This window comes from Columba livia, chromosome 2, assembly GCF_036013475.1.
Source record: "Columba livia isolate bColLiv1 breed racing homer chromosome 2, bColLiv1.pat.W.v2, whole genome shotgun sequence".
Classification (NCBI taxonomy): Eukaryota; Metazoa; Chordata; class Aves; order Columbiformes; family Columbidae; genus Columba; species Columba livia.
In genome coordinates, this window is record NC_088603.1 from 43,503,895 (window position 1) to 43,519,649 (window position 15,755).

The 15,755-nt window shown below is 38.5% G+C and overlaps 1 protein-coding gene across 6 annotated transcripts in view; it reads left to right on the forward strand.

The window, feature by feature from the left end:
• Nucleotides 1-15,755, forward strand: part of RBMS3 (RNA binding motif single stranded interacting protein 3) — a 710,128-nt gene that overhangs the window by 552,146 nt on the left and 142,227 nt on the right. For all 6 annotated transcript variants that reach the window (XM_065055125.1, XM_065055127.1, XM_065055126.1 and 3 more), the window contains 2 exons: nucleotides 2,730-2,887; nucleotides 12,897-12,976. In XM_065055125.1, coding sequence (XP_064911197.1) covers nucleotides 2,730-2,887; nucleotides 12,897-12,976 — 238 coding nt within the window. The remainder of the gene's footprint in view (nucleotides 1-2,729; nucleotides 2,888-12,896; nucleotides 12,977-15,755) is intronic.

The window sequence follows — 15,755 nt, forward strand, 5'->3', positions numbered from 1 at the left end:
TGGCGGCGGTTATTACTTATTGTATTTGTTTGTCCCAGCCTGAAAACTGAGGAGTCAGAAGAAAAAGTTCTCATTTTAATATTCTGCAGGGCTGAAATGCTTCAGTGAAAGCAAAGGCTGTTGTACAGTTAGTGATGCATAACTCTGTGGGGGTTTTTTTGTATGTCTGTCCTTTGGCTATGGGGATCTCATCTGCATGAGGTTGTTAGGTTTTTTCTAAATATTGACACGAGTGTCAGTCCCTGAGCACCAATTGGTTGATAAATCAAAGTCCTTAACCAATCAATGGGTAGAGGTTTGCATAACGGTGTCATTATTTCTGAGAAACAGTGCAATTGGAATTGCAAACCTTTCTTCTTTGAGTTGCTTTTATAATGCCTCTGCTTTACTGCCTCCATTGCTCACGTTTTTAAAGTAATTAATAACAGTGAAGATGCTTCCTAATCTCCTGTATCTTTCATTTTTTTCTGTGGCTTGTATGGGGGGGGGGGGGGGGGGGAGAAGTAACAAGCAATAAAACTTTTAAAGAGCTTGCACATAGAAAAATGGGAAAAGGAGGGGGGGAACGAGAAATAAAATGTTTTGTGTGTTTGGTTGGTTGTTTTTCCCAAATATAAGTTCATATTCCTCTCTTTTCTTGCCTACCTTCCCTCCAGGACTGTTTGCATGATTTTCCTTGCACTGTTGGTACTGTACCAGTTCTGACCCCTCACTAATATCTTTTGGTTATTGGAGAGAAACTAGCTTTTGGATCTGTATGAATGTAAATTGAAGTGAGAGAAGGGAAGATGACTGCAGGGAAAGAATGTTCTTCTAGGTTTAGAGTTTGTAACTTCAGTTTGCTGTGTGTGTGTGTGTGTGGTTTTCCTCTGCTCTTCCCTTTACTATGAGGCACATACTGTAAGTATAAGTTATATACTATAACAGGGTATATTTTTATTGGCTAGTAGTTTGAAAGTGTGCCAACTTTATTCTTTTATTTCTGTTTCGTAAAGTAGTGACGAATTCAACTTGCATGGTAATGTGTTGTTTTGTGACGTGATGGGTCTGGCGATGCAAAGCTAGAACGCAGTAAGCATTAAGCAGTATGTCCAAAGGCAAGTGCTTGCAGCTCTTAGGTCACAATCCAAATTATGCAGTAAAACAGTATTACACGCTTCCTGATTTTTGGACCCTTTGGGATATCCTTTTGCAGCTTTTCTGCTCATCCAAACGGGCTAAGGTTTCCCTTGAGCCTTGGTAAGGGAGGCTGAAAACTTTCTTTGGCTTCTGATTCTGGTATTTAGCTAAGCAAGACTTTGTTTGGTCATTCTTGTCCCTGTAAAGATGAGGTGTGTGAATAAGCTTGAAACTATTTCTCCTTCGATTTTTGAGGCCTTGAATGTGCAAGACATGTTGATTCTGTCCTGTTTTCGTACATCTTCTAGAAATAAGACGTCTGATTATTTGCATTTGACAAGACACATCCGCGCTGACTTTAGTGAAGTGTAATTTGAAACTAGTTTAGTCAAACTGAGGCAGATGGCTGCAGGACTGTGTGGAAGTTCTTTGGTGTAAGGTTGTGGTGCTGCTGCAAGATTATTTAAAAAAATATTAAAAATTTAAAAATAATTAATTATTTAATAATATTAAAATTACTTTTTAAAAAAGGTAATACTGTTGCCATAAGTCTTAGTGTTAAACAAGTACAAATTAAATTAAAATGTGTAATGAAAAAGAATACAAAAATCTCAAAAGACTGTCAGGTAAGGTATTGTCTGGCTTATTGCACAGCATAAAGATTAAATGTTATATTTTTGGTTATTAAGCACTAGCTAAAATTATGTAGTCATGCGTGATCTCAATCAGGCCTGTACTGACAGGTGATCAGATATTATGTAAAGCTTATTATGTAATCAGGACCTGGTTGTCTGTAGACAAGGTTTATTTACTGTTTTAATACACTTATTTTACATACGGTGTCTGTGCCTCTTTCATGTTTCTTTGCAGTACTTTGGCAAGCAAGAATAGAAGTTGGAATGGTTGCCAAAATTGAAAGTTTAGCCTAAAAATCTGAAATAGAACAAGAAAGCTGTCTTTTGTTTTCTCAGTTATTCATACTACAGGCTTTCTTTTTGTAGGACAGTTTAATTCAGTCTGAGAATAAACATATGACCTATCTCGCCAGGACATTAGATTGAACCACAGAACTCCCCCCTGCCCAGCTAGGTCTTGTTGCACATTATCAACCAAGACATTTTTCATGGGCGAAAAAAGGGGAAAAGATACTATGGACTATGGAAAGTGTTCTGTGTGTTTCAGCCAACCTTGCTCATGAAGAACAGGTTGAGTGAGAAGTCCGCAGGCTGGAAACAATTCTGCTTAAAACATGCGTTGAGTTTATTTATGTTAACAGTGAGCACACTTGTGGAAATCATGAGTTTTTTCACAATCTGTTTGCTAAATTAGGACGCAAACCCAAGAATGCTTGTGCGTGAGACTAATTTTCTATAAATGAGTAGTGTCACTGAGTTCAGTAGGAGCAGTCACACATAGAATTAAGCACATGCATGACAGTTTGCAGGAATTTGGCAAATACATTGTCGTCATGAACAGATTGTCCAGCTTTACTTTTAATGCAGCTATAAATTCTTGTCTTGGTCCTGTTTTGAGTAGCCCTGGTTGGATGAACCATAAGCTATTTTATTGTGCAAAGCCTAACTGAGGATGTTTCTCTCATTTTGTCATAGCAACAAGAGCAAGATCCCACAAACCTATACATCTCAAATTTACCTGTTTCCATGGATGAGCAGGAACTGGAGAATATGCTGAAACCCTTTGGACATGTCATTTCCACCAGAATATTAAGAGATGCTAATGGAGTCAGCAGAGGAGTCGGCTTTGCCAGGTGAAACCTTCACTCTTTCTTGATTAATGGCATCTTTTGGCTTTAGTCCTTTGCAAATGCTGTCTATTCTGTAGCTCTGGAGCCTCATAGCTATGCAAAATACAGAGCGGCCCCTTTATCAGATTTTGTGTCTGTTCTTTCCACCTAGCTGAAGAATACCAATGCAGGAGGATGTTCATTTCATTGCTCTAAAAAGTAGTTCATTGCATGTATGTATATGTAAATAAAGATCACTAAGAATAGCAAGCTATCCATGCAGTATCAAGCTCGAATAAATACACGTCCTACAGCCGAAAGCAGACACTTGGTGAAGAAACTGCTTAAATGTTTAGCAAAGATTTTGCCACAGTAAAAAGTAAATTTAGTGGTTGAAAAAACAAAAGGAAGGGACTATAAGTGAAGGGACTATAACGTGGCTTCCTCAAAAGCTTCAGGGAACTCCAGCCTGTAAGAAGAGCTTAGAAAAGAAATATTTGCATATAACAAGCCCTGTCGGAGTAGTCAGGTATTTTAGACACAATGGGCAACATATTGTTACCATGTACTTCGTGTCAGTACAGATAGACAAGTTTCCATGCTTACTCTCAGGGAATACTTACATAGATTCTCCTCAGCTTGAGACGGTCTTAAATCAAATTGTTGCTTTTGAAAAGCGAAGGAATAGAGGGTTTTATATAGAAAAGTATTGAAAAAGCAAATAGTAAGAGAAATTTGCAATTGCTGTAAATCAGTCTTCGGCTTCAAAAGAAAAGGAAAGAAAATCCCAAATCATCGTTTCTACAGAATATTCGTAACATTGTGCTTTGTAGCAGAGGCAAAATGACTCAGTCATCTTGCAAATTTCTTTGCTATACACTGTATCTTGTTATATCATGGCACTTCTATTAGTGTTATAACACCCCTGAGTGAAATGGGGTAATCTATGATAAAAACGTAGGTTGCAAGACAAGTGACATTGTAGTATTACCTTTGTCCCTGATGTGAAAGGTCATCGTGCACAAAGAATTTTAAGATGATATTGTCTGAATTAAAATGGAAAAAGACAAAACATTTGTGCTGGAAGATGACACACTGTTCCTTACGCATTCTTGCAGATAATAACATGAATTTTTCTAGCTCACTAAATATAGATAAGTCTAACTCACAAATAAACTTGCATTAAAAAAACAGACTTTGTGGAAATGTATTTAATTATGTAACATATTTCTTGAAACCTTCAGTGATCTAACATGAAAGTGGTGCAAACCACAGAGCGGTAAAAACCTTTGCTCCATCAAATACAGCAGATCTCCCATTGACTTGAATGAGGCCAGAATTAATCCAGGAATTCAGAATGCTGACTCTTGTCTTCTTAAAGTTATCAATACAATCTTTAATTAGATGACCACCTGTCCTTCTCTTTGTAATAAGGTGCTATTTCCTATATTTTTCCTGCGTGACAATCCAAACAGAAGAACTTGTTCAACTTTGCCTGTAGACATGAAGGTTTCATTATAGTGTACCTGCAGTGTGAGCACATGCTGATGAGTGGGTATAAATGCAGTACAGGTAGGGGATGGCAGCTGTATTTCAGTCCAGATAAGATTTCAGGAGTTCAGCAACCCATGTGGTGATCTGGCATATTGTACCTTCTGACCTGGGGCCTTTTGTCACAGCGTATCTTGCCTGCTTGTGGAATGTGCCGTGCTGCTCAGCACAGCTCTTAACTGAGCCACAGAAGCACAGGAGAAAAAGATAACTTTGCATACGCTAAAATAAAGTAGCATCCAGCAATTGTGAAATTCGATGTTTCAAAGTTATTAATTAAGTGCTATGATGATTAAAAATAACTTTTTTTTTTCTGCCCAATTATGTGACTAGTCAATCTCAAAATAAATATGTTCAAAAAGCAATTGGAAGTAGAAACTTACAGTAGACAGCTATTGTCAGATTTTTCTCCTAAATGGGTATGATTAGCAGTTACATAGTACTGCAGGTGGCTACTTAATCATTTATAACCTGGCTAACTTCAAATGTTCTTGGATCAGATTTATCTGTGTAATGTTAGAACATTAGAGTTCTGCCTCTTTTAAAGTATGCTTGTACAAAGCTAGCTCTTCTTTTTAAGCTGTGAAAGTATTTCCTCTCCTTTGTGTTCCTCAAAAGGAGCTAAACAGATTTTCCTGAGACTTTCCAGAGCATTTCACTGTGGCTTGGACCCAACTGTGCCTAGGTACACCCCAGGGGAAATTTTGAGGAGGAGAGTTATGAGCAAGGGGCCAGAGAAGGGAAGCTTTAGAATCCAACTGTGGCTCCACAGAAGTCCATCCAGTTGCAAGGGACTTGCCGTAACCTCTGGACACCCACCTCTGCCTCTCCCCTTGCCCCTGCTTTGTACTTCAAAGTGGTGCTGCCTGGCTCCAGGCTCTCCGTGGGAGCTGGATTTCTGTGGGGCTCGTGTTGCTGTCATCGTTAGGCAGCGTGGGTTTCTGCTGACACCAGCAAGCCGAAGCTGGGACTAAGCACAGCTTATTGTATAACAGAGAGAGACATTAGGAGGAGGAGGTGCGGGGAGAAGTACTTACTAGAAGTAAGGAATTGGAAAAAGGAGGCGGTGCGGATGAGAAGCTTTGAGTTCAGCCTGTGATAAGATTGCGTGTCGAAAGAGGGAATGACGCAGTGTTGCCCTCACATGGGATTTCATCACAAGACAAGTGCAGGAGTTTCTTAAATCCCTGTTGATGGGAGTCGTCTAATGACTTCAGCATCTGATCTTTCATTTAAAAAGTGCAAGTAGATTCCTCAGAGCTTAGAACAAAAGCATAGTCCTTCACCCTCAGAAGACAAACAACAACAAAAGAAAAACAAGGAAAAAAGCCACAGAAAGTGAGTTTGAAGACTTGAAGACTTATTTTGAGATACAATTTTAAAGCTGATCTCTTATTATTTGAGTTTTGCAAACAGGACATTAACAATGTTGGTGTGAATTGAAAGCAAATCAGAGGTAGTAAGTGAAAAAGTCTTTGAGAGAGGCTGGAATGACTGGATAGGAGAAGGTACTGGGAGCAAGGAGGGAAATACTTAAATTTAACCTGAAGATGTGTTTGTTGTCACTTATAAAGAGGTAACTATATGTTCTGGAAGACCTGGCTTTCCACAGGTCCATAAAGGGTGAATTCCAGGTGTTGAGGTGGGAGAAGATAAAAAAGTAACACACTCAAAGTAGAGCTAAAGCAGCGGTGCTGTTTTGCTAAATGAAAGCAGGAATATTTAGAGGGAGATTTCTGAGGCTCAGTGATGATACTACTTTGGAGGCAGAGAAGTATCAGCAGCACCAGGGAATAGGCAACATCCAGGGAGTTTAAGGATGCATTTGTGAAGAGAAGAAATGTTTTGTTCTTCCTTATTCAAGGGTTTAATTGAGGCAGTTGAAAAGGTGCTATAAATTTAGCTTGAAGAAATCCATCATCTGGGACAGTAGTGCAGCCTCAGATATTGTGAGGATCATTCCTACTCTCAGTCAGAAGAATGACCTGTCACATACTACATCATACGCAGGAAATCACTTTATGATTGGATATCCCAGATGAAACTGGAAATCCCAAACCATCCCCAAAAACTTTGTGTGATATCTGTAAAATATTCCAGTACCTGTGGTGATAAATTTCCATTGAAAAGGCCTCTGTGGAACAGGCTCACAGTGTCACTGCAGGGTGCTGGAGAGGTCTATGGGAGAATGTTATCTCTAAGACCCTCACGTTTCCATCTGGCATTGCAACCTGCACCAAATTTTGGTAGACTCAGTATGTCCCTAAGGAAATAATTGCCAGGTGTGGAGCTGCACTTTCCAGGAGTAGCAAACTTCAGAGGAGGGACACATGGTACAGGATCCTGGCACAAATATCAGTGGGACTCCATAACATCAAAATGGATACGAAGCCCTTGAAGGCGAAGAGGGAGGAACGAGGCAAGTTAGGAGCCATAAGATAACTTGGCTGAGCAATTTTCATAAATCCAGGCCTGAGGTGCTGTGAGGTTTTTTTTTAAAAACCCCTTTGGGCATGGAAAATGGGGCAAGGAAGCATTGGGATATACCTTGGAGAAGGACTTGCTGATACCACTGAATCAATGAAATAAAAATTGCATTTTATAACCCCATAGTAAAATACTATTCAAGTATATTTAAGTATGTTCCTTATAGAGATAGTAATATTAGTATATATGTGTACCATACTCAGCTGAACAGCGGAGCAAGCCTTTTATAGGTCCTTTTAAATGATAAAGTGCAAAGAAAGAGTTAGAAACCACTAACTTTTTTATTTTGTTTGCTGTCTTGTAACTTAGAACGACCTTGCAAGATTCCCCCCCCGAGCGACATTTTACAACTAAGTCATAAGCCTCTGAAAACAGAAATTTATGATGGAAATGCTGACAGGCAGACAGTCAAGTATTGCACTGCTGGCGGGCACCAGTATAATACTTAACCTGAGACTGTGAAGACAGTAGCATAAATCAGCCTGGGTCTAGGTGGAAATGACTGTGTGTTCATACTATTCTTTTCCGGTAACATGAGAAAATTTGTCCAACACAAACTGTCACAAAAGAATGTTACGATGCTATTCCCAGCAAACAGCCAAAGTCAAGAGATTCTCATTTAGCTGTCTCTATCATGTCAGAGCAAAAGGATATAGTGAGGAGATACTTCCATCCCTTTGTGACAGAGCTCGGAGGTCTGTAGTGGGGCATTTACCCAGTTTGTTGTTGGGAGTTTACACTTCATCCTTGTCTTTTCCCTACTTTGTTCATCTGGAAGAGCTTTCAATGGGATGCTTTTCTCTGCCTGCATATGTTTTTTATTTCACTTATCTCCTGTTTGTCTGTGTTTTATATGTGTTTGATTTAGTCTTTGGAAGCAGTATTCAACTCAGCAACTCAAAGGGAGCAGCAGAAAATGGGAAACAAGGTTTTGAGCCCCCATAGGATCATTATTCTATTTATAGGCGTTTTGCATGGATTTTGGTGGACATGGATGTGCTCCAGTTTCCACTGAAGCAAAATGAGAGAGCCAAGGCTTTAATTTGTGTATTCTTTTCCTCAAAGGAAGCTGTGCATCTTTCAGGGATTTTCAGGACAGCGTATGTGTCATTTAGTTATCTTGGATTTCTTCTGAAAAAGAGGTTTCTCTGTGGAGAGCACTGTAGCTCTGTGCAGAAATACTCAGGCAGCTCAAATCGGTCACCTTGGCATAACAGGTCATGCTGCAAGGTATAGTATGCACCATATCTGCAGACAAGAGGAGCCAGTACTGTCCTCACTGGAGGTTTCTGCAGATTTTGTGTATTCATCTGAGATAGTAAACAACCTCCTGTTGTTCATGCAAACAGGACTGAACATGAACAGTATACAGGCAGGACATGTTGGGAAAAGATATAATTTATGAGCGATGAGCAGAACTTGTCAAAATTAATATCTCTTCCTAGACTGTAAATGACAAAGGGAACAGTTTTTCCAGCATAAAATGGATTCCAACCAAAAAGCACAAACATCTTGAAGCAATTTCTTACCAGCTGAAAAGCTGGGGACATAAGATGCCTAAGTCAGCTACAGGAGAGAAGAAAATCACAGGTTGTAGCCATATCAGAGTCTTAGAAAGTCTGTAATTAAATCAGCAAAATAAATTGAGAAATTAGAGAACATGTTGCCATAGAAGGATAAAGAATAGAACATATGGAGGTGCTAAGAATCCTCATACTAATCAAACCTATCTTGTAGCTTTAGAGTATTTAAAGACCTGAAGATCCTTTTCCCTGACCTCTTTTATCTCACAGGCAGTTGAAGGACTCCCAGTTACCTAATACTGATATAATACTTGTCTTTCACTAAAATACAACTTTCAGAAGTGATTTGAAGACATCAACCAGAAAAAAAGCACCACCTTTTTTCTATCTAATGTGTGCCAGTGGATCATATTCCTTGCAGTTAAATGTTTCTACCTAATTTCTCTTTCAAATTTATCTGGCTTTTGTCACAACTCCAGTGTGTATTCTAACTATGGCCTCAGTTCTTTGGACTCCTCCACTGTATAATATTGCTACTACCTTCCCAGTCTCCCCTTTGCAAAATGCCTTAAATAGTAAAGAAACATTCCCCCCCAAGATTTATTATTCCTGCTCTTACAAATATAAGAAAACAAAAATATTTATATGCTATTCATAACGTAAGTGCGGTAGTAACATTTTAATCTTTAAATATTTACTCTGGATATAAAAAATATAGTCCTGATGATATTTTACATTATTATTAAGCAAAGTGACTACAGGATATATGTAAACCAAACCCACATTTTACCACTAACTGGTAATTACAAGGTACTGAGTATTTCTCATCTAATAATTATGTAATCATCATGTTATTCTTTGTGTATAAATTTTATTAAGTTGTTTCTTGACACTGCATCAGTCTTTATAATAAGCATGTGTAAGAGCTTTAGTCTTAAAAAAATTTCCTTTTCCTATTTTTTTTCTTTCATGGTAAATGTTCCCTATTACTTATAACAACACATAATAACTACTTTGAAGCCACTACGGCCTATAGAGAGAGTAATATGTATTTTTTAAATGATCTAAAATAAATATTTAATAGCAAGACACAAACGTCAAATTATTTGATTGTGATACTTGCTTAATCACCGCCATATTTTTTGTTCTTTTACTAATTACAATGAAATATCTTAAATTTGCAAACTATGGCTAGAAAAAAAAACAAACATTAAAGGAGGTTTCCTTTTAAGTTTTTTTTTTTAAATTCAGTTTCTTTCCAATTGGGTAGAATATGGACACTCTAGTTACTCACGTTGTATTTGAGAATTTTACTACTGAGTTTCCAGAACCTGAAAATATATAGACACAGGTGGAAATCAATTCTCATTGTTTTATTAGTTGCTTTGTTGTAGAAAATTATCTGTACTTTTAAAAATATCATAAGAATCCGGCCTATGGCTTTGATTATTTCTTTTTCCTGCAATGGATTTCCTCATTCAAAATAAGACTGTAATGCTTTATAGTTATCTCTAAACTGCATTTAAGCATGAACTATTATCTAAGATCCTCTTAGGATCAGCACCAAAAACATACTATGGAAGGGAATTTGAAAATGGTACTTTGTGAATGATCAGATCTTAAGCAAATTTCTATCACCATGTGAAGCTGTTGTCCTCCTCTTTCCAGCAGGGGAGCTGAATATCTTTATCTTTCAACAGAAGGTTTTGAAACATCTAAGAATGTATCTTTTTTTCCGAATATTAATGTTTTCCCCTTTATTTGGTATCAGTTATGAAAAAAAAAGCCCAACTCTAAAAAAAAGGATTTAAGAGTGCTCTTCCCCCGAGTTTACCTGTGCTCTGATGACATTCTTGTGTAGAAAACCTGTCCCCTGGAGGCTAACTTTTAACATATAACATTCCTGTTAATGGTATTTTTATTAAATACTAGTCTCGATCAACATTTTGAAACATTTCTGTCTCTGATGAGATTAATAAATTAAAGACACAAAGCCTATTTTGTCCCTCTCCCCCAAGTTCCCAAATGCTTTCTACAACAGAGGAGTGCCACAGCTTTTTAAAGAAAAAGTAGGTAAAATTTATTAGTGTGGAGGTAAGAAAAGTATATTTTTATTGGGCCTCTTCCCAGGTATGGCTAGTCTTTATGGCTAAAACAAGTAAGAACAGAAAGAGGAATGTCTGAATTGATGTGTGCAGATAGATTCAGCTTATGGGTAGGTGTGCACCATAGGAATTGCCACCTAAGTGGTTGATGTTGATCAGAATTTTAACTGAACTAAAACCAGGGCCTTGTGATGGCAGGTACCAGACAATTTTAGTAACATACCTGGTTGCTCTGCACCCTAATTCCCAGTCAGTCAGTGAGCTAACCAGCCTGAAGAACACAAGCCAAAAGGGTTATTGCTAAAAAAACCCAGGTATTGTAGACAAGTGAAAATTAGAATTCCTGCCTAGGTGGCCCTGGGATGGATGCAGGCCACATCAGTCAGTGGCTGCTGGGCCGGCCTGGTTGTGGCCAGGCAGAAGGTCTGTCCCACAGGCACGGGGTGCAGAAATCACGGGGGGGACTCAGGTAGGGGAGGGAGGCCAGGGGTGGATGCTTTTGTCACTCAGCAGCACATCTGAAGGGAACATGTATAGATGGCTTTGTCTATTGTGTTGCCTTTTCAAACCCAGTCAATAATGCCAGTGTCGGTTTCAAGCGAAGCGTGTGCCAGATTACAGATAGTGAGCAGTGGCATTTGAGAGCCGTTAATTGTGAAACTTGAGAAGAAAATGTGCACATTCTTTTTCAGGGTGCTATTCGAATTATGGCCTTTTTATCCCAGAACACTGTGGGTTTCACTTTTATTCTCTTCCCACATAAAATGCATGAAGTGCACCGAGTCTCTTTCACTTGGCAGCTCATATATTGCATTCTTTGCAGGGACTGCTTTGGCTTGTTAAAATGTACCCCATGTATTAAAATGAAATTGTCACTGCTGTGTGGTGCAACATAACATGGTTTGACACTAAGCGCCTGCAGCTACAGAAAACAGACTTTTATTGCATTTATTCTTTCAGAGACAAGAGCCTCTAAAGGCTCAGTGCAGACGTTCGCTTAGTTAAATCTGAATGAAGCCAAAGTGAACAATCTAAGTTGCTGTCTTTGTGCTAGCAGAAATGGCTCAGCCCACATGCTATGCAGCGATACAACCTGGAAGGAACAAATTTTGATAACTACATCTGAAACACACTGACAAAAGACTTTGGTTTGCACAGAGAATTAGTCAGGTAATCAGGATATGTTTTTTTTCTTTTTCGCCATGGTGGTGTGGTTGTTTAAACTCTGGCAAAGTTGTTCCCCAGCAGACAAACTGCCGCTCTAAATTCTACCTGAGCCACACGGAATGCGTATTCCTCTCCCAAAACCATATGACAGGAAGGGTGGTAGATAAATTAATTTTTAAAATACATAGACTGGTGAGAAGTAAGCGATATTGGAGTTATTTTGGGCAGAGAACCTGGAGGAAAGCACTGGTGTATTGAAGGAGCATTGAACAGGTTTTTTAAACATGATTTTTCTAAGAAAAAAACAAAAGCAGTATGATTTTTCTTTTTACTTGCATTTTAGCTTGCAATTTCTGTCTTTCCTCAGAGTTTCTTTACTCACTCTGTAACAAAGTCAACTGTTCTCTAGACTAGTGTGCAGTCAATTTACAGGACCTGTTAGAATGGTGAATTTCCACATGTGGTATAACCATGATTTGGGATTTGACTAGTAGCTTTGCATCATTTACAGTTCCTTCAATAATATATGTACAGGTTCACTTTAACATCTCAATTCTTCAAGTTGTCTTGAGGTCACATGAGAGGAACAGTAAGGCGCTTCACCTAGCAGTATTACATGTAATTTACTGTCTTCACCCAAAATCTGGTTTTGTGTTGTAACAGGTATATATGTATTGTCATTAGTTTTGCCGTAGAATATGTCTTTGCAGGTTATTTTCTTAACCTTCTAATCCTTAATAATTTTTGCTTAATCCTCTGGCTTCTTCTCCAAATCCTGTTTTGTTTTGTTGTTTTTTTTTCATACAATTTAAAGTTATTTTGTATGCTCAAGGAATCTAGAAACACGTCCTTTGCCTTCCCAAGCAGCACGTGAGAGCATAAAGAATGTGTCCTTGTTTAGGGTGATCCCCGGAGCCAAAAGGGGACTGTTCATTGACACTGCTGCGGCTCACACGCAGCCTGGAGCGCAGCTGCAAGCTTTGAGGGTAGTAGGTCCTCCTTGCAAACCACCCCGTACCATAATGAGCTCAACCAGTTTCTCTGCAGAAATCAGCAAGAACAGCTTTGAAGATTTCTCTTTGCATCTGTGCTTGTCCTTTTTTTTTTTCTGCCTTTTTGTTTTTTGCTGACTGAGCACTTCTGTAGCAGTCTAGTAACATGTATTGCTTCTTCCCCCTCCCACCCTCTTCTCTTTTCCAGAATGGAGTCTACAGAAAAATGTGAAGTAGTAATCCAGCATTTTAATGGCAAATATCTGAAAACCCCACCCGGTCTACCAGGTAAGTCTAGTCATAACTATGAAATTTAAAATTCACTGAAGAGTTTAGAATACAGAAATGCTGGAATTTATGTTGAGAGTGGTTTGTATTACTGGCCCTGCTAAGAGGATGTACAGCTTTCCTGGTTGAAGCCTGTCATTTAAGACCCATAACAACTCCTTCCATGCCCAAGTTAGCATTATTCAAGTATTTATGTTTACCAGTAGTAAATTAAGTACATCTAAAAATCGTGTTGTCTTACTGTGGTTTTTTTTTGCTTTTTAATGCATATATTGTGTGAGATCTTTTTCTAATTAGAGCAAAGGCCATATAAGAAAATGCTGATGGTTTTCTAATAACCTAGGAATATAACTAGATCATCAACTGCATTATAGGTTAAAAAAATAGCCAGGATTTCAGGTTGTAAATAGCTTTGTATTCTTTACAGTTACTAGATAGTGTTACTAGTATTGCCTGCAGCAGCTGTTAATACTATCCTAGGATATTTCAAATGGTAAGTGATTTTATACTATTTGTACTTGCCATAGCTTAATATAATCCTGCCACTTTCTGATTATACATTCAGTGATGTTTCAGTGCCACATCAAAAGCACAGTTCCAGCCAGTATTTTGCTCTTAAAATCTTCAGCTGTCATGTAGCTGGTCATCAGCTGTGCCAAGTTTAGTGATCAGTTGCCTGATTCTTAGTGCTTCACAAGACCTCCCCAAGGCCACAAATCTGGAAAGATTTCTCCCTCAGATTGTCTAAAGAGTAGCAGGAAATTCTTGCAAGAATAGGAGATCATTGCAAGAACTGCATCCTAAGTTGTTATCTTTTTTTAAATTATTTTTAACTTCCATTAAACTATTTCCTATTTTGGTTACTTTCATTAAATTCCTCCTTATTCATTGCCTGGTTCTTTATGCAGAAGATGCATTGAATACTCTAATTAAAAGAGAGCCATCTGCACAGCTACTGTGTACAGTAATTGAATGCTGTAACGTACATGTAAATTTTAGTCAGATCACCTTCATGAAAGAGTATTAAACTTTTAGTACAGGCTGGAAGACTCCATTTTATGCATTTCTGTTACAAAAGTAATCACTGGCTATTTTTCTCAACACCAGCTAATGAAGTACAACACCAACATTTTGAAGTACAACAGAGTCGGGCTGTGTAAAGCAATGGACAAAGCAATATAGACAGAGACCTTAAACCTTTGGCATGCCTTTCTGTATGTGTACATTGAGTCCCAGTAGGAATCTGTTTAATATCATAGCAACACCCAATGGAAAGAGTGTGAATAGCAAGGAATCAGTGCAGCTTCAGCATTATAACCCGGTGTGCTTCATGGTCTCATTGCCAGTTGTCTCACAGAGGACACATCATCTGAGCCAGGAAGAAAGCAGAATATTCTTATAGTTCCTGCTTGAGACAATAAGGCTACATGCTAAAGAATGAAAGCCAGAAGACGAAAATAATTATCTTTTTTTTTTATTTTTAAATTAGTCAGAGAGATACTGGTTATTCAACATGAACATGAGACATCAAAATAGGAGGCTTGATAAGATAATATGATTGCTTCCTTTTGTTCCAAGAGATACACTGAAATTGGTTTTTAATGGTTGCAATTTTTCCTGCTTCCTCAATTAAAGGCCATGAGTCAGTTCTTACTTTCCTGAAGAAGGTGTCCATGTAGGAAAAAAAATGTCTGCTAGGTTTCTCTCATGCTTGTTGTCATCAGATGACATCTACTTGCAAGGATGAGCTGGGAAGTGAATATTTTAAGAATTTTCATATACTTGAGTACTGTTCAGATGCAGATAAAGCATAATGCAGCGTGGAGCAAGGCCACTGAACCAGTAACTGAACTCAACTACGCACCAGATATCTGTAAGGTCCCATTTTGTCCTCCATTTTTGGAGGACAGATTCTGTAGCTCCAAGCACACATACCTGAAAATTACCATACGGTATTTTATCCACATAAAAGAGAATATTTGTGCCTCATTATTATGGCAGGGCACTCTTCAAATCCATATTTTAAAGATTTTTCATATTCATTCCTCTTCTTCTTAAAAAGCCAGAGGACAAACATGATCACTTGGGCAGTTGGGTCGATTCAAGTGATACAGGCCACTCGTATTCATTGACCTTCGATGCAGTGCAAAAAAAAATGCAGTCCTGCTTTTTTCTTCTTGACATAGTTTCCTGTTAGAGCTTCTCCTTGGTTTATGCATCTGTGCTGTTAACCTGTATTTAAGCCTCCCAGCAAAGATAGAAATGTCTTGCTTTATCCCCCTCCTGGTAGTTGCTTATCTTCCTGCATGGAGAAGGCAGGAAAATTAAGTCTCCTGGTGTACTTGGAAAATCACAATCAGAGTCTAAAAATTATACTTCCAGCATCTCAGTAATTGGCATAGAAAGAAAATAATCTCTAGTTATTGCTGTGACCTCTTTATGGATTTCAGTTAAAAAATGAGGAACAGGAGAACATTAGCGGAAGTTTGTAACACTGTCTGCTATTAACCTCTATCACTCAAAGACATGATCTTACTGTGAGAGAGAATTAATCAATCCTTTTAGGGTTAAATTAAATTGATTTAGGATTTTCAGCTGGATTTCTTTCAGGCATAGCAGTGAGCTGGGAGGGTTTTACATCTTTGTCCACATGTCCTCTCACCCAAGCTCTGATATTGTAGTTGAGGCTTGCCAGCTAATGGAAGGTTGCGTGAGGGCTATCAGGAAAGGAATCAGCCTCACTGCAGGCCACGGTGTGCTGCCCTGGTTCCTCAGGCAG